The 24,862-nt window shown below is 43.7% G+C and overlaps 1 protein-coding gene across 5 annotated transcripts in view; it reads left to right on the top strand.

The window, feature by feature from the left end:
- Window positions 1–1,196: 1,196 nt before the first annotated feature.
- The window catches only part of gfra4a (GDNF family receptor alpha 4a), a 160,879-nt gene continuing 137,213 nt past the window's right edge, over window positions 1,197–24,862 (top strand). Inside the window, exons 1-2 of one of the 5 annotated variants that reach the window (XM_043696028.1) lie at window positions 1,197–1,212; window positions 2,443–2,908. In XM_043696028.1, the coding sequence (XP_043551963.1) occupies window positions 2,869–2,908 (40 nt within the window). In that variant the 5' untranslated portion in view covers window positions 1,197–1,212; window positions 2,443–2,868. The other 4 variants (XM_043695854.1, XM_043696122.1, XM_043695936.1 and 1 more) reach the window with 4 other exon arrangements.

Below are 24,862 nucleotides of genomic sequence, written 5' to 3' on the forward strand. Positions count from 1 at the left end.
CACCATCTACATCGTCCATACTATAGTGTGAGAGGAACTTTTGTTTTATTCACTCGTGGGATGTGGCTGGTCAGCATTTATTGCCCATCCCTAGCTGCTGTTGAACTGTTTGGTTGTGGAGATGAGGTCGCCCATTCTCTGCACGAGTCACGAGTTACTTGCACATCCCACTCAGAGCCTTGCAGATTCAGTGAGGGAGGACCGTTGAGTGCATGCACCTTGCTGGGTGATGTGTGAGGAACACAGAAATCCAGCAGCCTTGCTGTGTGGCCAGGTGAACGCCGTTTTACCTCAACGCTCCCTGAAACACCAAGCTTCCCAGCTCAGAGATCAAACAACTTGAAAAAGGGGACGATCCCATGGAACAGCTTTTTCTCCCCAACCCACCCTGGCCATCATCATTGATAATGACAGGGGAGAGGGGTGCCTTAATGAAAAAAAATGGAATTGCTGGAAAAACTCAGCAGGTCTGGCTGCATCGGTGGAGAGAGAAAGGAAAGTAATTGCTTCGAGTCCAGTGGCCCTTCTTCAGAACTGGGTTCCTTAATCCACTGTGAAGAAAGAGTTTAGGTTTAAAGCTACCTCATAACACCAAGGTGCCGGGTTCAATTCCTGCATTGGGCCTCTGGGTGCTCCGTTTTTTTTCCTACAATCCAAAGATGTGCTTGCCAGGTGAATGGGCCATGTTAAATTGCGGAGTGTTCGGTGCGTTAGTCAGGGCTAAATGTAGGGTGGAGGGGAGGGGTTATTCCTTGGACGGTCGTGTGGACTTGTTGGGCTGAAGGGCCTGTGCCCATTCTAATATGAACCTAATCTAATCTTTCAGGGGCGTCTAGATATGAGCGAGGAGCAGTTAGAGAGGGGAATAGAAGGTATTATCCTACAGCAGTTGCTCCTGATAGAAAACTTCTAGACCAATAAACCAAGTCTATCGGTTTGTAATGAAAGAGGAGGTAACAGATGGGCTTTTTTCTGTGCTGTGCATTCTATCTAATTGTCATTTAAATGTTGACTAATGCATAGTCTATTTGCATCAATACAACATTGTCATTCGTTGACACGGTTCAATGCACACACACACGCAGTAGCTGTATAGCTAACACAGGTTAACACCTAACCAGTATTCGCTATATATTTTGCAAAGAAAAGGAAGGTTTGAATTTCTGATTGGAGGTCAGTGAGACCACTCTACCTCAGTGAATACTGTAACAGGTCAGTGGAGAATCTAACATTTCAGTCAGACCCTGCCTAATAAAGGTTTAGTCCCGGTGGCTGCTCTCACCTTAGAGAGAAAGAGAGGATTGGTGGGTGGGTTTAACCTGAGAGTCCCCACGCCTCAGTAGAGGGGAGAGGCTGAGAATGAGTCCTTCATGGTAGCCCACCATCAGTCTTTCCCCGGCAGACTGATTCCCATCTCACTCTTCTCCCCCTTCCCCCCCATCCTTCTCCACTCCTCACTCCCAGGGTAGTGCTTGTTCTTGGTTTCTTCTTAGAAATCACATGGGAGACCATTCGGCCCACCCAGAAAGGCCGATCCAAGTAGTTTCATTGTCTGACACCCCGCCCCCACAATCCGATCCAGTGCTCGCATCGGCCTCTTGGAGGCGGTAGTGAGCACACCGTGTCAGGGTGACCCCTGGTACTGAATGGTCCGCAGTGATGGTGGAATAGTTGACATGAGGATGGTTGGGGGGAGGGGATGGGGGAGTTTGCAAGGTGCCAGAGTATAGTTGGACTCCAAGGAGGCAGGAGGTGGCGGCGGTATGGGGGTTGGAGGGAGGAGGACGTCGAAATTCCAACCTCCAGCAAATGCAAACGGGGAGGAGAGGTTCAACATTGGCACTGACAGTGGAAAGTACAATGTTTCCAAAACTTTTGGGATGAGGTTGTGTGGGGGTTGCGGGGGCAGTTTGGAGATAGGTTTTGACAGGTTAATCCTGACATTGGCTAACCATCGCTGGTGGAGAAAGTGAGGTCTGCAGATGCTGGAGATCAGAGCTGAAAATGTGTTGCTGGAAAAGCGCAGCAGGTCAGGTAGCATCCAGGGAACAGGAGAATCGACGTTTCGGGCATGAGCCCTTCTTCAGGATTCCTGAAGAAGGGCCCATGCCCGAAACGTCGATTCTCCTGCTCCTTGGATGCTGCCTGACCTGCTGCGCTTTTCCAGCAACACATTTTCAGCGCTAACCATCGCTAGTCACAGGAACTTGAGAGGTCTGGTTGGATGGAGGGGCGGGTGGGGGGGAGGGTGAAGCTCTGTCTTTAAGCACTGCCTTGGTCCCAGAGACGCCAGGCGGCAGAAGTGGGGAAGGTGAAAACTGGAGAGAGAGTGAGTGAGTGTGAGAGAGAGAGAGAGAGGGAGGGAGGCGCAGGGGTTGGGGAGATGAAAGCTGGATGGAGGATTACCAATATTTCATACTCTTATACTCTTCCCTCTTACAGCATGGGTCGGAACAAACAAAAGGACAATGATTTACTACCTCCAACCCGGCGGATTTAAAAACCTTCCTGAGTTGGGGCCAGCGGTGCTGTACTGAGAAACCTTGGTGCGAGGCTGCAAGATCGCCTGCTTTCCAAAAAGAACATCAAAACTGGGGATTTAAATAAGAATTCCATCATTTTCTCTCTCTCTCTCTCTTTCTTTCGTTCTCCCTCTATCTACCGCCCCTCAAGCCAAACATTGAATGGACTTTTATTTTCGTTTCGTCTCCAATCCGAACAGGAATGACCCCCAAAGCAAGATTCCAGAAAAACGCCGCGGATTACAATTTCCCTCGAAGATTGGACAAGTGATTTTTTGAATCGATTTCTTCTCTTTTCGCGAGGCGGGGAGGGTGCTGAGGGGGAATAAAAAGAGGCGCACACGCAATGTTGCTGATGGGGATTTATTTAATCTTGACACTTATTGGTAAGTACTCCTGTTATCTTTAATCGTGGCGGTATAGTGGAATCAACAGCGCGCCCGCGTTTGTACACATGACTGGACACAGGGAGAAAGCAGTTTGCAAACATCTGCCGCTGTACATTTCTGTTTATTTTTGGAATTTGCAAAGTGACTCCTGTCACCTTTGCTTGAGACAGGATAGTGAATTGAATGCCCTTTTCCGTTTTATTTCTGTTGTTCCAATTGTGTCAATATTTTGGTCTTCTGAAGGAATCAATCTGTAGCTGTTAATCTAAGTCCAAGGACAGAAGATTTTCTGGATGAAAACGGGAAGTACTGCGGACGCTGGAAATCAGAAACAAAAAAGACCCAGAAATTGCCAGAAAAGCTCAGCAGGGCTGGTAGCATCCGTGGGGAGAAATCAGAGTTGACGTTTCGTTGACCTTTCCCTCACTCTGAAACACTTGCTTAGTAAAAGCTGCATTCGGATACCGCCGCGATGAGATTGGTCCCTTGTCCTGAGAGAGAAGTTGGCTGAGGTGGGAGAGGAGTTCACGAATCTTCTTCATCAGAACTTCAATCAGAACTGGAAGAGGGAGGGCGCTGGATTCGAACCATTCACTCTGCGTTCCCTCCACAGATGCTGCCAGACCTATTGGGTTTTCGTCAGCAATTTGTTTCAAAGCTCTGTAGCACTTTGATGTGTTTGCCTGAGGTGTAGCGGGAGCCAGCGCCGTGAGAGGGAGGGAGAAAATGTTTATTTCAAGAAGACAGAATTATTCCCAGAACATAGAACTCTGGGGTTTAACTCTCTGCTGGTTGCAATTGGCTTGTGATAAATCACTTGTTTTTTTGAGAGATGTGTGTATATTTATATGTAAGTGAAGCTGTGAGGATGTTTGTGCTTGTGTTTAGATGTGTATGCGAGTCAATGTACGTGTGGATAAGTATGTATGCATATAGAGTGTGGTTATGAAGGTACCTATGTAAATATGTGCAAACGTGTGCTTGAGTGTAAACATGTATATGGGAATTTAAATGTATGTGTGTCAAGTTGTGTGTATGCATGTTATGTATGTGTGAATACAAGTGTGCAAATGTGTGTGTCAATGTGCGTTTGAATGCCCATTCCTGTGTGAATGTGTATTTGTGTGTGTGTGAATGCGAGCATATATGTGCATGAACATAAGCATATGTGAGTGTGTGTGTGCTTAAACATGTGTATGGATATGTATAAAATTCATCATCAAAAAGAAATGCAACCCCAAGCAGAAATTCCTGTTAGTCCACATGCTAGGCTCTATCCCATGTCTTTTGTTTTGTGGATCATTCCATATGTATTTTTATAACTGTATGTCTATACCTAAATTAAGACTCATACACATGCAACATAGATACTGGGTTGTTTGGCAAACAAGCATTTATTGCAGTTGTGGGGAATGGGGGTGGGATCTATAAAACGCAATTAATCCTGATACTCCAACATTTTGCATAAACTCAAGTTAGTATCGAATGGGAGTGAGACGAAGAAAACAGATCTTTGGTGCAGAAGGGGTTAATACAAAGTGCTGGTTACATTTATTTTCCTTGTTCTCCTCTCTGTCCCTCTTTCAGTCCCTGATTCAAATTGGCAATGTGTCAGCTATTTGTTTTAAAGCATAGCAGATCTCAATGATTGAACTTGGAGATCGAGTAACATCCATTAACTTCTCCAAATATATATATATATATGAGATATATGTATTATATATAAAGCACTGAGAGAGAATACTAGAAGCACATAGTGAGGTCAGTCAGAACACTTAGAGAGGAAACAAACCTTTAAAGTTTTACACATTGACCCTGCCTTAGGACCCCTGACTTTTAAACAAAAAGATTCTGTCTGAATTACTAAAATCTGTTTGAGCTCCCCACAGAATCTCACTGTTTTTTTGTGTGTTTCCAGCATTGCAAGCTTTCAGTGCAGATTTCTGGCATTTTACATGGACAGATTCATGGAATCACACAGTGCAGAAGGAGGCTACTCAGCCTTTGTCTATCTGCTATCCTATAGAACCATCTTCAAGTTCCCTTGTGGAAGTTCACAATTCCATCCAATCCTTCAGTAGTGCGTTCCAGATCATAATAACTCATTGCTCAATAAAAATTCCCTGATCTCACCACTGATTCCTTTACAAGCCCTTTTCTAAATAAAGTGTCATTAAGATGAGCTTGGAAAGGCATTCCGTTCAGAATCATATTTACTAAATTGCTTGTTTTAACTGGTGGAACATAATTTCAGGTCTGAAGCAGATATAATAGGAATGGTGCTGAACTAGAAATGCATTTCTCAATAATTGTGTTATTAAACATTATTAATAAAATTGACCATAAGCGCACTCATTATTGAGTGCTGCTGTTGCAGTTGTTTAAGATTGCTTGGTAAACTGAGTGTATGCCCAGTGCCATAACTTGGCCGATCAGTGCCAGTTGTTGTGGGGTGATGGGTGTTCACAAGCTGAGAACATTAGATTGCATAAAGACTATTACCGCTATTGGAAAAACAAAACTGGCCAAGCTTTCATTCTCCCCTGCTAAATTCAGAAATGCAGTGATTGTGGTTCACCCTGAGATGTGTTGCCAGAAGTGCTCTTCTGTGCTCATAAATGATAGCGTGACAGCAGAATATACATTTTCAGCAATAAACACGGTCCACCTTTAATTCTTGGATTTTACTTTAATCTTTGCCAGTCATTAATACCCTAAGGCAATGATGGAGTGTATATTTCCATTAGGATTTATACTGAAGGTTCTGTCAGCCTTGAGAAGTAGTGGAGGATAAAGGACAGAGCAGGACAGTAGGATCATTTTGAAAAAGCCTGGTAGAAACGGTAATTTATTTCTCCTTATGTTTCTAGGTAATATAAATGACCAGGAAATCTGTTTGTAAAATATACTTGAGTAGAAGTCAAGTGAGCATTTTAAAAGTTAAACTCATTATTGCATTGGAAATCCACTGAAAATATTTTGGAGTGGACAGTCCTTGATTGCAGTTACACCACCAATTTTGTGTTTTTTCAACAACGCAATACAATATATGGCTTCCCAGTATATGATGCAGACTGTGCTTGTACAGAATTTCCCACTGTACACATAAACCTGCTATAGGTCAGCTCTCATATTTAGCATAAGCACAAAGAGGTAGTTAGATTTCCGATTACTAAAGGCATAAAGAGTCATGGGGATAGTGTGGGTAAAAGACACTGAAGTGTTTGATCAGCAATGATCATAACAAACGCTGGAGCACACACAACAGGCTGAATGGCCTGTTCCTCTTCCTGTGTTCCTATTTCATGTCGATGAAGAGTTATTTTTGAGGGGGACCAGCATTAGTAGGATAATTAAAAAGTTGTGGAAGACTAACAGGAGGTTTGGCAGCATCGGAGATGAAGACAGAGTTAAATATTTCAGGTCAACACACTGCCTTCAGAACATGAAGGTATTGGGTATGAACAGCTGATAAACAAGAACAAAACCAGGGAGAAGAGAGCAGTTAGGGGCTAGGAAAGTGATAGGGAAAGGATTATACAACAACGTGAATGAGATTGCCAAGCAAAAATGGGTGACTGGTGCAAATCAAAGTAAAAGATAGGTTTAGAAAAGAGCAAACGATTCAGCAGAATAGCAGAGAGAGAACATAATTATCCGAAACTCTGTTTCCAACTGCATCAGTTGTTAAGATACCACCCACCCTCCCTCGACCCTCCCCTTTCCCAGTGTAACTTCAGTGATCTGAAGTGAATGGAGCCAAAGCAAGGCATTCATCTGAAAATAATAAGCTCACATTTTGAGTTTGAATGGAGATGATCCCAAATGTATGGAACTTGCGAACTGTACGCAAGGGGTCCCCCTGTCATGCAGCAACCATATTGCAGCAATCTCTAAGGTCAAATTGTTGTTATTTAGGGGATCTGTAAGTAAAAGTAAATGCTTATTATCACACCAATTGTAATGTTTATTAAGGCTTATACATTGTGTTAAGATTCATGAGCAAAAATACTTTGCTGCACCCTATCATTATTAAACTATAAGTCTTTAGGCAGCTAAAGTAAAACCAGCAGAAACGTTCTCACTGAAACCTACAGGTAACACAGCAAACTCTCACCAAGTCACTGTCTATTTAGGGCTAAGCCTGGCGGTACATGAGCTACAGTGTGCTACCACCATTTCTTTTGCCACACCCAAAGCAATGTATTTCCTCTATCGACACTTTAGTCAAATAGTACTCCAGCATTTCACTAACCCACTGTAGCATTCATTGATGCCACTTTTCAATAGCAAGCATGCTTTATGGAAATTCAATGACAATGTACAGTCCCCTACTTTCACCTTTTGATCTTTCTGATGACTTTACAGACAGTTAGATTCAAGCTTGCCCTCAGCAATCCTTCTCAATATACATTATTCATCCCATTGATATGGGTCTGCTCCTTGATTTCTCTCCTCAATGTGAAGAAAGCTTCTACCTCAGAGATTCTCATCCTGTTAACAGGCCTTTGAGATACAAATCTTTTCCCAGTGTGTGAAGTTTAAAAAACATCTTGACTTAGCTATCATTGGTTTATTGTGGCAGTTTATACATTCACATAGATGTTAAACCCAAGAATCTTTGATCAGTGTCACCCGTTAATTGAAAAAAAAATCACTTTGTAACTCATCGTCAACTTTTGAAGCACCATCACCTGCAATAAGAAGCTAAAGAAACAAAGTATTTATCATTACAAATAATATACATCACAGAAAGAGGCCATTCTGCCCTTGTGTGTGTGCTGGTTTCTTGAAACAGAAATCCAATGAGTCCTGTGCACCCCGCATTTACTACATAGCACTGCAAAGATTTTCTTTGCAAATATTTGTATAGTTCCCTTATAAAAATTACTTCCCCCAATGGGTGGTACTGTGGCTCAGTGGTTAGCACTGTTGTCTCATAGCACCAGGGTCCCAGGTTTGATTCCAGTCTCAGGTGACTGTCTGTGTGAGTTGGCACATTCTCCCTGTGTCTGCGTGGGTTTCCTCCAGTTTCCTCCCATAGTCCAAAGATGTGCAGGTCAGGTGAATTGGCCATGCTAAATTACCCATAGTGTTTAGATGCATTAGTCAGAGTGGGGTGGGTTACTCTTCAGAGGGTCAATGTGGACTGTTTCCACATTGTAGGGAATCTAGTCAAATCACCCTTTTGAACGCATAATTCCAGATCATACCTGCCGTGGACATTTAGCTCCTCTCTGGTTTGTTTTTGTCAACATTCTTAAATTTGTGTCATCTAGTTACCAACCCCAAGCCCTGGCCCAGCCCACTTGTCAGTGCAAGCAGTTTCTCACACCTTATTCTGGCCAAACCCCTTCACAAATTTGTTTGTCACGGAGGGTGGTGAATCTTTGAAACTATTGCCCTCAAAATGTGGTGAAGTCAGGCAGAGTAGTTTTAAGGCAGAGGTGGGTAGATTATTGATAAGAAAGGTGGGAGGGGGGTTGGGGGTAAGGATATCAATATGAAGTAGGTGGACAATGTGGAGTAATTAGATGAACCAGAATCTTATTGATTGCAAGAGAGCAGACTTGAGAGACCATGCAGCCTACTCCTACTCCCCAAATTTGTGTGTTGAAATTATACTCCTTGATGCATGATACAGTGTCAAGTATGATTGTGGATCTTTATTGATGTGAACCGTTATGGAGTCATAGAGACATACAGCACAGAAACAGACCCTTCGGGCCAACTTGTCCATGTCGACCAGGTATCCTAAATTAGTTTAGTCCCATTTGCCAGCATTTGGCCCTTATACCTCTAAACCTTCCTATTCCTATGCCTATCCAAATGTCTTTTAAATCTTGTAATTGTACCAGCCTCCACCATTTCCTCTGGCAGCTCTTCTATACACACACCACCCTCTGCATGAAAATGTTGCCCCTTAGGTTCCTTTTAAAATGTCTTTTAAATCTTGTAATTGTACCAGCCTCCACCATTTCCTCTGGCAGCTCCTTCTATACACACACCACCCTCTGCGTGAAAATGTTGCCCCTTAGGTTCCTTTTAAATCTTTTCCCTCTCACCTTAAATCTATGCCCTCTGGTTTTAGACTCCGTACCTTAGGGAAAAGACCTTGGCTATTTCATCCTATCCATTCCCTTCATGGTTTTATAAACCTTTATAAGGTTCTGACACACCATGGAAAATAGCCTCAGCCTATTCAGCCTTTCCCAATAGTTCAAACCCTCCAACCTTGGCAACATCTTTGTAAGTCTTTTCTGCACCCTCTCAAGTTTAACAACATCTTTTCTTTAGCAGGGGGATCAGAATTGAATGCAGTATTCCAAAAAAAACCTAACTAATCTCCTGTGCAGCTGTAACATGACCCAACTTCAAGACTCAATGCACTGACCAATAAAGGCAAGTGTACCAAATGCCTTCTTCACTACCCTGTCTACCTGTGACTCCACTTTCAAGAAACTGTGAATTTGCACCTCAAGGTCTCATTGTTCAGCAACACTCCCCAGGACCCTACTATTAAGTAGGCGAAAGCGTGGACTTGCAGATGCTGGAGATCAGAGTCAAGATTAGATTGGTGCTGGAAAAGCACAGCCAGTCAGGCAGCATCCGAGGAGCAGGAAAATTGACGTTTTGGGCAAAAGCCCTTCATCAGGAATGAATGGCTTTTGCCTGAAACGTCGATTTTCCTGCACCTCGGTGCTGCCTGACCTGCTGTGCTTTTCCAGCACCACTCTAATTTGGCCCTACTATTAAGTGTATAAGTCCTGCCCTGATTGGTAGAGAGGAAAGGGGCAGGGGATTGTTGATATGCACATAGAACTACACAAGGTACACACTCAGCCTTTCATGCCATTCATATTAGTCCCACTCCTCTCTCCTTACCCTGTCACCCTGCAAAGATGATCTTCCCAGAGGGAATTGAATTGAATTTATTGTCACTTGTACCAAGGCACAGTGAAAAGCTTTACCTTGCGAGCAATACAGGCAGATCTCATAGTTAAGTAGCATAGATAAGTAAATCATAGGTTAACAGCGGCAAAAACAAAAACACAGGTACAGGTGAATGTTAAGGGTTTGTGAGTCCATTCACTATTCTAACAACAGTAGGGTAGAAACTGTTTCGAAACCGGGATATTCATCGTCCATTGAAAACCACGATTGAATCAGCTCTATCACACTGTAAACCGTGCGTTTCCGATCCCCATTACGCATTGAGTAAAAAAGATTCCCCTGATGTTGCATTTGACTTTTAAGCCATTCACCGTGAACTGATGCCTTGGCTTTGGGAACTCTCTGACAATGGGAGCAGATTCTCTCCATCTATACCCAAATACCTCTGTCAAATCCTCTCCCAAACAGCCTTCATTTCCCCAAACTGTCCACATAGCCGAAGCCACTTATCCCTGGAACCACTTCCATGAAGCTTTGCTATACCTGCCATTGCAGCAGGTGTGGTGCCCACATTTGGACGTTTTACTCCAGGTCAAATAGCATTTAAAACTAATAAGTTTAAGTAGGTAAATCTGGAGCAGAAAACTAATCTCTCTAGTGCTAACCATGAAACTGGCATTGATTATTATTGTTATAGGGCGGCACGGTGGCTCAGTGGTTAACACTGCTGCCTCACAGTGCTAAGGACCCAGGTTCGATTCCTGCCTTGGTGGACTAACTGTGTGGAGTTTGCACATTCTCCCCATGTTTGCGTGGGTTTCCCCCCACAATCCAAAGGATGTGCAGGTCAGGTTAATTGGCCATGCTAAATTGCCCATAGTGTTAGGTGCATAAGTCAGGAGTAAATATAAGGTAGGGGAATGGATCTGGGTGGGTTACTCTTTAGAGGGTTGGTGTGGACTTGTTGGGCCAAAGGGTCTGTTTCCATACTGTAGGGAATCTCATCTAAAAACCTCTCTGGTTCACTAATGTCCTTGAAGGAAGGAAATATGCCATCCTTACCTGGTCTGATCTACATGTGACTCCAGACCCACAGCAACGTTACTAACTTAACTGTTTAGCAGGCCATTCCATTCAAGGGCAGTTAAGAAATGCTATCAACACCTACATTGAATCACCCTCATTTCTTTCATCAACCTACTCTGTTACTTCAGCAACCAATATGATCTACCCCTAGCCATTAGTGGTGGGAAATGGAGCCGTTTCCATTTCAGACACCCAGGTACTGGACCAGATAGCACATATGAACCTCTGAGTCAAAACTGTTGAGCAAGGAGACCAGACAAAGTCTTGTGACCTAAACCGGCATGTTGCAGACACCTATGGTGGCCCAGAGCTGATACGCTGGCCATGAAGACAATGAAGATGGAGACACTGGGTTAGCTACAGCTCAGGAGGTGTTGGGCATTGGTGGTGTTAGTGAAAATGGGAAGGGAACCTGTGACTATGAGGCAGCCAATCCGTTACGTGAAGGGAGTGAGTGTCTCAGCTCTACAGTCAGGTTAGTATTTTTTTAGAGAAAGGGTCACTGGACCCGAAATGTTAACTCTCATTTCTCTCCATAAATGTTGCCAGACCTGCTGAGCTTTTCCAGCAATCCTTATTTTAGTTTTGATTTGCAGCATCCACAGTTCTTTCAATTTTTATTTAGTATTTTGCCTATTGCTTTACCTCTCCCTCTGAGAACCTTTAGTGATCCATTTCATGACTATTAGTTTGGTTTCTCTGTGCCTGAGAATACTGTCTGCACTGGGTGTGGACAGGGATCAAAGGGTTTTTATGATGGAAATGGGATTATTGCTTGGTTCATGAAGATGTCTTGGATCAGTACAGGTGGATCTAACTGACATGATGTGTGGCACAAACTAGGGGCAAGCAGAACTTGTGCACATTTTAGACCTTTCAAAGCTTGTTATCCTTGATACACTTTCTAGACGCAAGTGTTAGGATCACAAAATCTTCAATCCAGATATAAGAAAGTGTGAAATGTCCTTTGCCCAACAATGTGTCTTGGTCTGAAGTCTCACCAAATATCCTCTTCTGGTACAGTTTAATACTTTAGACTATAGAATATAGGAGCAAGCTTAGGCCATTCGGTATACCATTCTATCAGAGCTAATATGTTTCTCAACTTCATTCTCCTGCCTTCTCCCCATAACCCTTGATCGTCTCACTAATCAAGAACCTATCTATCTCTGTCTTGAAGACACTCAATGACTTGGCCTACATAGCCTCTGTTAGATACAAAAAAAACTGCAGATGTTGGAATCCAAGGTAGACAAGCAGGAGGCTGGAAGAACACAGCAAGCCAGGAGGTGGAGAAGTTGATGTTTTGGATATAACCCTTCTTCAGGACTCTGTGCCGTTGAGTTCCACAGAGTCACCACCCTCAGGCTGTAGAAATTCCCCCTCATCTCAATACTAAGGGTTATACCTTCACTCTGAGGCTGTGTCCTTGGGGCTTTGTCTCTCCTACTAGTGGAAACATCACCTCCACATCCACCCTATCCAGGCCTCTCAGTATTCTATAAGTTTCAAACAGATCCCCCAGCCCCCCACCCCACTTTCTTCTAAACTCCATCAAGTACAGACCGAGAGTCAACCAGGCAAAAGTGAGGACTGCAGATACTTAAAATCAGAGTCTAGATTAGAGTGGTGCTGGAAAAGCACAGCAGGTCAGGCAGCACTCGAGGAGCAGGAAAATCGACATTTCGGGAAAAAGCCCTCAAAACGTTGATTCCCCTACTCCTCGGATGCTGCCTGACCTGCTGTGCCTTTCCAGCGCCACTCTAATCTAGACAGACCGAAAGCCCTTAACCACTCATCATATGATAAGTCCCTCATCCCTCAGGCCATTCTTGTAAACCTCCTCTGGACCGCCTCCAAGACCAGCGTACAACACAACCTCCCTGAATGACAGATTCAGGGAGAGAGAGTTAGTTTAGCACTGTGGCTTCATTGTCAGTTAGTGTTTACAGTTCAGACATCTTGGCTAGGTGGAAGACAGGGATGTGGTGGAAAAGCAGCTAACTGACTGTTCTCAAAGTTGGTGGTCTGTACTACCAGGAAGCATTGAAAACATTAGTTTTCTTTTAGGCTGTGATCTAGTCAAGGTATGTGAAATGTGAGAAGTATTGAATAAGGTAGATAAGAACATTAGAATTAGATTGAGGGAAAGAGTTTCCTTCAACTTAGAAATCATCGACAAAGGGGAATAACCTTAAAATTAGAGTAGGGGTATTTTTGAAGGAAATCAGATTTTTTTTCTCCAAAAGTGGCTGCAATCTGGAGTTCTCTCTGGTGGATTCTACGGTCCAAGTTGAGCTTTCAAGATAGATCAGTAGATGTCAACCTGGAGATACAATGTTTATTTAGGAAAACGGAGCTGAGACACAGGTTGACTGCATTTGTACTGAATACTGGAAGAGAATCAATGGGCCGAATGGCTGACAAATTAGGCACAAGGTGAACAACAATCAATTGAGGAGTGAGAAATGAAATATGTGGTCAAGTGAAGCAGTTTATCCCATCTCTGTTGGGTTAGTGTCAAACGAAACTTTGGTGCCAACTGTCTGTCAATCATGTGAAGCAAGGTAGAAACAATGACTGCAGATGCTGGAAACCAGATTCTGGATCAGTGGTGCTGGAAGAGCACAGCAATTCAGGCAGCATCCGACGAGCAATAAAATCGACGTTTCGGGCAAAAGCCCTTCATCAGGAAAGGCTTTTGCCCGAAACATCGATTTTGCTGCTCGTTGGATGCTGCCTGAATTGCTGTGCTCTTCCAGCACCACTGATCCAGAATCATGTGAAGCACTCTATTGATTACACTTTTCAGTAAAGCTAATGAGCCTTATTTGGATTTAAAACCAGAATAAATGGGCTGTTGTGGCACAGTGGTCGTGTCCCTATCTCTAGGCAAGGAGGCCTGTGTTCAAATCTCATCTACTCCAGGGATGGATCATGACATCTCTGAATAGATTGATTTAAAAATACCTAAAATACCTGAATAAACATCAGGTAAGATGTTCAAGTGTGTCTAAGATACAAACAGTCTCATGTTGAATTGAGGCTTACACTGTTAGATTATGTATGCTCACCCTCATGAATTGGTCTCCTCCTGCACTTGTTTGTTGAGTCAGATCACTGTTCAGCTCACTTTGAGACTCAGATGTGATTTAGCGAAAAATGCCTGAAAATGATCACATGCAGTTCCTCAGAAACACCAGGTTAACATTGGCCAATGTAATCATTTGAGAAGTAATGTGCTGAGAAGGAAGGCTGGGTTTTCAGTGCAGAAAGTTCTCTAAAATAAAATGGAAGCCAACACAGCATATTGGAGGACCCAATATGAGGTTTACAACATTAAACCAATTCATGAGGTTAAGCATATGGAATCTAATAGGACAAGGACCAGCCTCAGTTCAACATGAGACTGTTTGTATCTTAGACATACTTGAACATCTTACCTGATGTTTGTTCAGGTATTTTTAATCAATCTGTTCAGAGATGTCATGACCTATCCCTGGAGCAGGTCTCCTTGCCTAGAGACAGGGACACTACCACTGTGCCACACTAGCCCTGGTTCTAAATCCAAATAAGTTTCATTAGCTTTACTGAAATCAATAGTGTGCTTCACATGATTGACACACAGTTGGCACCAAAGTTTTGTTTGATACTAACCCAACAGATGGACCAACTGTCTCACTTGACCACATATTCCATTTCTCACTCCTCAACAGATTGTCGGTCACCTCATGCCTAATTTGTTGGTGACTCCCATGCTGACAGTGAAGAGAATGGTGTGACATTAATACACTGACTGTCTTTCCAAAGGGGTTAATACACTGGAGCTCTTCACCTCTCTCTTAGTCCTGCACTTGACCTTCAAAGTCGTAGGTTTTAAAATGTAAACTCAGTGCACCTGTACATTTTATTAACAGTTTGCTTTATGATAGTTTGGTTTTGTTGGAAAGAGAGACACATCTCTGAAGTTTTTTGCTTTGCATTCATCAGGCCATATGAAAGAATGCCAAATTCCAAACAATCGCAAGAAGTGATACTCCAGAAGAAAATTCTGCTGATTGGTTGACTCTGATCTGGCCGAGAGATTGCCATAGAGGAAGCAGCAATGAACTATAGGCTCCCAAGCTCCCAGGCAATTCGAAATAAGGCACAAGACTCAAATATTTTGTCTTGCTTATAGACAACAGGTCCCTGAGCGTGAATGTACGTCATTTCTAGCTGGCATAAATGATCCACACTATTAACTTAGGAATTGTGTTAGACTTGTTATTGATGTGACTACTTGCACAATCAGGATTTTCAGCAAGTGGAATGACAGTACCACATCAAATGGTAGACGTTTTGTTTTGCACAGCCTGGTTATGTACAGCATGTGCTCTGTCTATTATGAACAACAAAAGAAGCATGGTTTGATTGGTCAATTGCAGTGGCCTGAACTTTGGCATTCTTGCATTTGTCCTGAAGATAAAAATCTTCAGCCACCTGCCTCTGTCTTCAGCTAGTGCTGTAGTAGCTTCTCATCTTCTTGCATACTGTGAGCATTTTTGTTTTGTTAATTTATTCCCATCACTGGCAAGGCTGGCATCTATTGTCTGATTGACCTCGAGATGTTTGTGGCAGTGGCCTTTCTCCGTTGAAGTGAATGTGGCAGTGGTGAAGATTCTTCCAGATTGGGAGGAAGTTCTGGGATTGGAAGTCAGGATACTGTATGACTTGTATGGAACTTAGAGTTGGTGTGATCCCATGTAGCTGCTGTCCTTATTGTTCTAAGTGATGGAGGCCATGGGATTGATCTTGCATGTTGCAGTCATGATACATTGGTAATGAAGGGAGTCAATGTTTATTCTAATAAATACAGGGAGGCAATAACCTTTAACTGGCCCAGAGGTTGCCATGGAGAAATCAGCAGTGAACTATAGGTACCCAAGCTCCCAGGCAATTCAAGGCAGGGAGGTGATGGCCTAGTGGTATTATTGATGTGCTGTTAATCTAGCAACCCAGATAGCATCCTCTGCCATAGGTTCAAATCCTAACCAGCAAATGGTGGAGTTCAAATTTAATTTTTAAAAAAATTGGAATTAAGAGTCTATTGGTGACCATGAAACCATTGTTGATTGTTGGGGGGGAAAGCCCATCTGGTTCACTAATTTTAGGGAAGGGATCTGTCATCCTTACCTGGTCTGATCTACATGTGACTCCAGCAATGCAGTTGACTCTTAACTGCCCTCTGGGCAATTAGGGATGGCCAATAAATGCTGGCCTCATCCTATGAATGAATAAAAAAAATACAAATATGGTAATTAGGAGCAGACGTAGGCCACTCGGCCCTTTGATTCATTCTGTCATTCAATGAGACAAACCTGCCTACTGCCCCAAATAACCTTTCAACCCCCTTGGTCATCAATAATTTATCTAACCCTGCATTAAAAACATTAAATGCTCTTAATGCTTCAAGCTTTAAGAAGAGAGTTTCAAAGTCCCCGCATTCTCTCTGAGAAAACAAATTCTCCTTTTCTGTGTTTTCAATGAGCAATCCTCTATTCTTGAACAGTGACCCCTCGTTATAGAAATTTCCCAAAACAGGAAACAACCTCTCCACATTCACCTTATCAAAATCCCTTAGAATCTGACACGTTTCAACGGAGTCACCTCTCACTCTTCTGAACTCAAGCGATACAAGCGTAGCCTGTTCAACCTTGCCTCATCAGACAATTTATCTTGGTAAGCCTGCTCTGAGCTTCTTAATGTAGGGTTAACTGACTGAGTGAACTACTTTGTCCTGAATGCGGTTCAGCTTCTTAAATCTTGTCACAGCGATGCTTATCCGAGCCAGCGCAGATGATTCCATTACACCCCTGACTTGAAAGCATTGCCAACTCTGGTTGCACGTATTCCTGGATGTATTCCTGGATGTATTCCTGGATGTATTCCTGGATGCATTCTTGGGACAGCACGGTGGATCAGTGGTTAGCACTACTGCCTCACAGTGCCTGGGACCTGGATTTGATTCCAGCCTCAGGTGACTGTGTGGAGTTTGCACACTCTCCCTATGCCTATGTGGGCTTCCTCTGGGCGCTCCAGTTCCCTCCCACAATCCAAAGATATGCAGGTTGGGTGAATTGGCCATGCTAAATTGCCCATAGTGTTCAGGGATGTGTAAGTTAGGTGCATTAGTCAGGAGTAATAGGAGAGAGGAATGGGTTTGAGTGGGGTACTCTTCAGAGGGTTGGTGTGGACCTTTTGGGCCAAAAGGCCTGTTTCTACATTGTAGGGATTCTATTCTATCTGTATTACATGACCTCCTGCTTTCAATCACCCTGCCCCCAATGTCCTGGCACTGGTCACCCAAACATCTCCTTTCCCAGCTTCCCACAACTAACTGGAAATCATACAGACTCTACCTTAACCAATTTGCTGATTGCTGAGTGTATATAAGAATAAAAAGATTTTCCTTTGTCAAATTTCTCTTTAATTCATTCATGAGACGTGGGTGTCACTGGCCAGGCCAGCATTTATTGCCCATCCCGAGTTGCCCGAGATTCAACCACATATTTTCATGGCTGTGCACATGTGTTCAGTTTATCAAAGAAAAACATTATCATAATGGCTCCCAAATGTTCCAACTGTTCTGCCCCCAACAGTATCATGGAGGTTAGTCTTTCATTCATGGAAGCTGGAGAGTAATTCTACAATGGGACCTGACAGGAGGTGAATAATATATCACAGAATATCCAGCCTCAGACCTGGCCTGATAGCCAATGTGATGGGGTCCAGTCAGGATTCATCTGGCTCATGTGTTGCAGATGTGGGATTTGGGATTGACCGTATTTCAATTTAAGAAGAATGATGACAGACTGTCATTGGAGATGGCCATTGTCTGGTGCTTGAGATGAATATCGCAGGTCACTTTTCAACGCATGTCAGGCCTTGGGAAACATGAACATGGGCTTTTTCATTGCCTGGGGAATTGTGAATGGCCCTTGGTGCTGTGTTGTCATTCCTGAAGACCATTGTCGTCCTAAAGTATGTGCTGGAGTACCTGCAATGGAGATCCAGGTCTACTGCGCTCTGATCTCACAGCGACCCTTTGGTTGGGATCCTGACACACCGCTAATTTTCATCATTCCCCCAGTAGCAGCTGGGGGAATGGCTCTAGGATCCACTCTCCAAACCTCTGCCCCTCCCACCTTTCCTCCATTAGGACACTCCTTCAAACTACGATCTTCACCCAAATATTTGGTCAAATGACATGACATCGCCATCTGTGGCTCAATGTCAAATTAAGATTCTTGAAGCTCCTGTGAAGCACCTTGCCTGGGTATTTGACTGCATGAAAGGTGCTATAGAAATGAAGGTTGCTGTCCTATCTGACCCACAGCCTCCTGGCTCCACAGCCACTGAGTCAAAGTTGGCACTGTCTCTGGTTTCTTTGCTGGAGTCATTTGCAATACCGCTTTGCCACAAGCAATTCCGTTTAATTGCTGCATTTGATATGTGTAAACCCAATAAGGTATATATTTAATCTTGTGATGAAAAGGGAAGGGACACATCAAGGAGAATGGGTCCAATGCACCTGTAAATCTAGGTGCAGTTTATATTGGACTGCCCTTAAATTCATTCATGTAATTCACTCATTAAACTTGCATGAATATAATTATTTCTTCGCCTTGCAATGAGCTTGACAGCAGATTGAAAATCTCTTGAAAATACTAAAAACAAGTCAAAGCTTACACATGCTGAGATCTATGGACTTGCCTCTCCCACGACTAGGAACAAATGTGGGGGCTGAGATTTTACCTGAAAATGGAGGCCTGGAAGCCAAATCTCAGTTAATTACCCGAAATCGTAGCTTTCTGCTCTCTGCTCCCAGCCCTGAGTCAGGATGCCCTGCCAAGAGTTACTGCCCATGTAGAGGGATGGCGGGATGGCGGCCTCATTAGTGCCAGCAGCGCCACCCGGAATGGGTAGCGGCCATGTTTCCTGCTTTGCCTACAACAGGAATGAGGCTTCAACCAGGCTTCGCTGGCCGTGAAACACTTTCCAAGGCTGGGAAAGCTGCCGTAAAAGTCTTTCTTTGCCCTAAAATTCCATGGGTGACATTCATTTTTCCCAATGCTTGAGCCTGTTTGTTTTTGAATATTAAAGTGTGATTTAAAACATTATGTTGAATATTTAAGTGGAGGCTCGATTTCCAAACCGTGGCCTTGGCCCGGCAACAAGTAAAAAACCACAATGCAAACACATTGGGAGAGCGTAGCATTGCAGGTGAGCTAACTGTCTCAGCTTTAGGCTGCCTGCCAAATTAATGTTCATTCAGTGCATTAAGTTCAACAATTGATTCATAGACTCTCACAATACAGCAAGCACGAGAAGCCAGTCCACCCATTGTGCATGTGTCGGCTCTTTGTAAGCGGGATTCAATTATCCCCACTCCTCTCCTGTGACCTATGGATTCACAAAATCCCCTGCACTACAAATGGTATCCGAAGTGGCAATTAGTTGCTAGTGTGAAGTAAGCTCACGAGTAAATAAATGTGTGATTGTTACCTGTGCTTTATTATCTTATCATGTTGTGTTGTCACTAGGATAACATCAGAACTGCTTCTAGGCAGGCTGCGTGTTATTTGGGAATAACATGAAGGAGATTACTGATGCTATCCTGTATCATCTCAACTCAAGTGCATTGTCAGAGACTGGCTTGCATTCTTGGCAATGGGGCACTTGTTTGTTTCCGAGAATCATAGAATCCTACAGTATGGAAGTAGACCATTCAGCCCATCAAGTCCACACTGACTCTCAGAAGAGCATCCTGCCCAGACCCACCCTCCCGTCATCACTACCCTCTCGTCACCACTACCCTATCCCTGCCACCTGGCATTTCCAATGGCTAATCCACTGAATCTACACATCCCTGGACACTACCAGGCAATTTAGCATGGCCAATCCACCTAACCTGCACATCATTGGACTGTGGAAGGAAACCGGAGCACCCAGAAGAAACCTGCACAGACACGGGGAGAATGTGCAAACTCCACACAGTCGCCCGAGGTTGGAATCGAACCTGGGTCCCTGGCGCTGTGAGACAGCAGTGCTAATCATTGAGCCACCATGCCACTCTAAATGGCCAACTTACCATTGTGTATTGGGGTACTATGTCCTTTTAGTGGAATTTTATTTGCAAATTTGTACAAAATGCATGAAAATTACTTTGAGCTGTATTCACTAATAGGGTAGGGAACTTACAACAGTGACTGCCATCTGCTGGGCATTTTCCTGAATTACACCCAAACTGCACATTTTGAGCAATCTGGTGAAATTGCCTATTTTCTTTTCCATTTCATTTGTTTATTCTTAAGATGTGAGCCTCACTGGCTAGGACAGCATTAATTACTCAGCCCAGGTTTACCTTGACAAAGATAGCGATGGTGATTCTTAAACAACTGCAGTCTGTGGAGGGTTAGGTACATTCACTGAGCTGTTAGGGAAGGTTTCCCAAGATGTTGATCCAATGAAAGTGAAGGAATGCCGATGTATGTCCAAGTTAAGATGTTTATGAATCTTGGAGGGCAACGTGTCAGAGGTGTTGCTCTCATGAGTCATTTGAGGTAATCGAGGCCAGATATCCAGTGGAGATGCTATGAATTGTACTTTAGTGCTTGTAATTCGTACAGTCACCCACAGCTGGCTGTAAAAATAATGATATGTACTCAATTCTCACAGCATCTCACATGTATGCATAACATTGCTGTATGGTCTTTGCATACAGCAGGATCCTAAATACAACAACAATGGGAACAACACATCACTCAGAGAGGACTTTGTTTTGGATACTGACGGCAAAAAAAACACTCAGTTTTTTGGGGTTGATCTTTTAAAAAAAACTGAATTCATATAGCACCTTCCACAAGTCTCAAAACCACCTCTCAGCCAATGAAATACAATAATGTTTGGACCATCAGGAATGCACAGATCCCATTTACAGAAATGAAATAGTTGACCAGCTCGATTGTTTTTGGTCATGTGGTTAAGCTATGTGTTTTGCCTCATCACTGACCTCTCCTCCCCACTCTTCGTTGCATGTATGATGGGATCTTCAACATCCAAGAAAGTCTCATTGGGAAAACAGCACTTCAGGCAGTGCAGCACTCACTGTGGTGCCAGTGAATTGGAAGTCCCAGAGTGAGATCTAGAATCATAGGCCCAGCAAGATGTGCTAGCTCATTGACAAAGTGAAAGAAGTATTTTGCAAAAAAAGCGAGTGTGAAGTGAGGACAATCTTTTGTCACACAGGAAATAGTCAGGGTCTGCAATGCACTGCCTGGAAGTGACTGCCCACACACCAGCCATATTTTGGCATGGGCAGTGTATTCTCAGCTTTTAATGAGTTCACTTGACCCTTAATTAATCATTTACACATGGCAGACACATGGCTAATTTTGGCAACCAGCCCACCTTCGTATTATCAGAGTGTCAGGTTGGGCACCCAGTCTATTTTACGTGTCGCCCCCCCCCCGAAAATACATCCAGTCCGTGGCACAAAAGGGTGTAGCTGAAATTGAATTAGATTTTAAGAGCTGTAAGAGAGCCAGTTAGTATAAGAAACAGCAAGAACGAATTAGAACATCCGTCTGTTACTTGCAGCAGCATGGTGGCTAGTGGTTGGCACTGCTACCTGGCAGGGTCAGGAACTCGGGTTTGATTCCAGCTTTGCATGACTGTGAGGAGTTTGCGTATTCTCCCTGTGTCTACATAAATTCCTCTGGGTGTTCTAGTTTCCTACCACAGTCCAAAGAGTTGTACAGCATGGAAGGTTAGGCGAATTAGCCATGGTAAATGTATGGTTACAAGGGATGGGGTGGGTCTGGGTGGCATGCTCTTTGGTGGGTTGGTGCAGACCCGATAGGCCAAATGGCCTCCATCTCCACAGTAGGGATTCTATGATTCTACCTTTGAATTGTTAGGTGAGTTAGGACAGCTGTGAATTTTCCCATCCCCTTGCTGCCATGGAAATGAAAGGATATATGAGACAAAATTGGAACTTTTTCGAGTCTCAGTGGCAAAATTATGAAGTATTACAAAACTAAACGCAATCTGTACAAACAAGAGTAGCAAGTCTTTTATTAGTGCTGGGGAAATTGCACCCAAGCTGAATTGCACCCAAGACCTCCCCAAGGAACAGAACTGCCAAAGAAATATTGAGGGCCTTGAAGACACAATTTGAACTCTTTACTAATATCATGCTGCACCCAAACTACTTCTCAAATAGATAAAAATCTGGATTAGTAAAGTAACTTTGTTTCTTTGGTGTGAATGAAAGTTCAAACTTACTTTGATAAAATGGCCAAATCTTTGCCAGCACTGAGAATTGGAGAGCCAGTTGATGTACAAACATTGAGCACTCTCAATAAGAATTGCCCTACCTCACAGCCTGAGATCTGTGTACAGCATTTATACCTGCTATAATTGCCCTGGAAAAGGTGGTAGTGATCCACCTTCTGGAATCATTACAGCCCTTGGAATGTAGGGATATTCACAGTCCTTTTAGGAAGCAAATTCTAGGACTTTATCCCAGAAACAGCAAGGGAACAGTGATTTGGTCAGGATGGTATGTAGCTCAGAGGGAAACCTGCAGCTGGTGGCGCTCCCATGTGCCTACTCATCCTGTCCTTGGAGGTGATAGTGTCAAGGATTGGAAGGTGCTATTTACGGTGAGGGGGAAAGATCTAAAAGAGACCTAAGGGGCAACTTTTTCACCTGGAGGGTGGTGCGTGTATGTAAAGAGGTGAAGGCTGGTACAATTACAACATTTAAAAAGAATCTGGATGGGTATATGAATAGGAATGGTTTAGAGGGACATGGGCCAAATGCTGGAAAATGGGACTGGATTAATTTCGGATATCTGATCGTCATGGGCTCGTTGGACTGAACAGTCTGTCTCCGTGACTCTATGACTCTATTAGTGCATTGAGTATAGGAGTCAGGATGTCATGTCGAAAGGGAGTTGGTGACTTGTTGCAAAGCATCATGTAAAGATCTAAAAAGGAACAAGGACAGCTTGATAATTCTGTACTTCAGATATTTTTCAACCATTGGATCCGTGAAATTAGAGGTGACATTTCATACATCAAACCTGCACACTGCTCGGAATCATCACAACAAGCATTCCTGTAAATCTCTCCCTTGGGAGTACTAGCCGTTACTGCAAAGGAATGAATTGAGTGTCCATTTCACACTGTGCACCAATAGCACCCAACACCACCACCCCCTCCCCTGCAAAAAAGTACACCACCAGGCATGCACACTCAGAAGTATGGGGATCAAAAGGAATATATCCACTGAGATATCAAACTGTTAGTTATTTTGCTTGATGAATGAAGGCTCTCAGGGAGTGAGTGTGTGCTTTGTTAGCTTTGGGTAATTGAATCGATGTCAGATTCGTAGGCATTGACTCCAGATGATAATAAAGACTGCCATCATCATCAGTAACAGTAACCCAGCCTACAGCAGAGGTGAAAACTAAACGACCTAAGTTTCAAATGAGATATAAGAAACCGATTGATGTGGCACATTTGTGGTTTGGCTCGAGATTGTTTACGATTAGGAGGATATTTATGAGTCCCAAAGGTGAGAAGGGTGAGACAACTGGAGTATATCTTAGAGAGCTGCTGGAAGTCCAGGCGTGTGCTGCTCTTGCTCAGAGCAAACGGGTATGTCATTCCAGGTCCCAGTGGAATTCTCACACACAGTCCTAGAGTCCCTACAGTGTGGAAACTGTGGGCCCAACAAGTCCACACTGACCCTCCCGAAGAGTAACCCACCCAGACCCATTCCCCTGCTCCACATTTCCCACAACTAATGTATGCACCAAACCTACACATCCCTGAACACTAGGGGCAATTTAGCATGGCCAATTCATCCAACCCACACATCTTTGCACTGTGGGAGGAAACCCACACAGACACAGGGAAATTGTGTAAACTTCACACAGACAGCCACCTGAGGCTGGAATTGAACCCAGATCCCCAGCACTGTGAGGTAGCAGTGCTAACCACTGAGCCACGGAGTTACTCCGACAAGCGAATGAGAAAGATAGATGAGGTTGAAGTCAACAATGTTTTAATTAAAGCAGTGACAAGGCATAGAATTGACCAGTCTGGTTAGAAGTTAGAATGATTAGAACATTATTTTCTCAACAATCTTATTTGACTTCATCCCATCTGAATTCTCACAGAATGCTGATCGATTTACTGCATGATTTTATTTTATCTCTAACCTCCCCACGAGAGGAAATATCTTCACCATATCAAACCTATATTAAGCCCACTTTTATTATGTCATTCTCAATCAGATTAGTACGGTTAGAATCATAGAAATGTGACCGTACATAAGATGGCCATTCAGCCCATCCTCTCTCTTCTGGTTGGGCTACCCATTCAATCCGAAAGAAGGGTCAATGGACCCAAAACATTAACTCTGTTTTCTTTCCACAGGTGCTGCCAGGCCAGTTGAGTTTTTCAAACAATTTCTGTTTTTGTTTCCAATTCCCAGCATCCTTTTTGGCACTTACTGCCCATGTTCTGGATCAGTGGTGCTTGAAGAGCACAGCAGTTCAGGCAGCATCCAACGAGCAGCGAAATCGATGTTTCGGGCAAAAGCCCTTCATCAGGAACAAAGGCAGTGAGCCTGAAGTGTGGAGAGATAAGCCAGGGGAGGGTGAGGGTGGGGAGAGAGTAGCATAGAGTACAATGGGTGAGTGGGGGAGGAGATGAAGGTGATAGGTCAGGGAGGAGAGGGTGGAGTGGATAGGTGGAAAAGGAGCTAGGCAGGTCGGACAAGTCCGGACAAGTCAAGGGGACAGTGCGGAGCTGGAAGTTTGAAACCAGGATGAGGTGGGGGGAAGAGGAAATGAGGAAGCTGTTGAAGTCCACATTGATGCCCTGGGGTTGAAGTGTTCCAAGGCGGAAGATGAGG

The sequence above is a fragment of the Chiloscyllium plagiosum genome, chromosome 1 (assembly GCF_004010195.1).
Source record: "Chiloscyllium plagiosum isolate BGI_BamShark_2017 chromosome 1, ASM401019v2, whole genome shotgun sequence".
NCBI lineage: Eukaryota > Metazoa > Chordata > Chondrichthyes > Orectolobiformes > Hemiscylliidae > Chiloscyllium > Chiloscyllium plagiosum.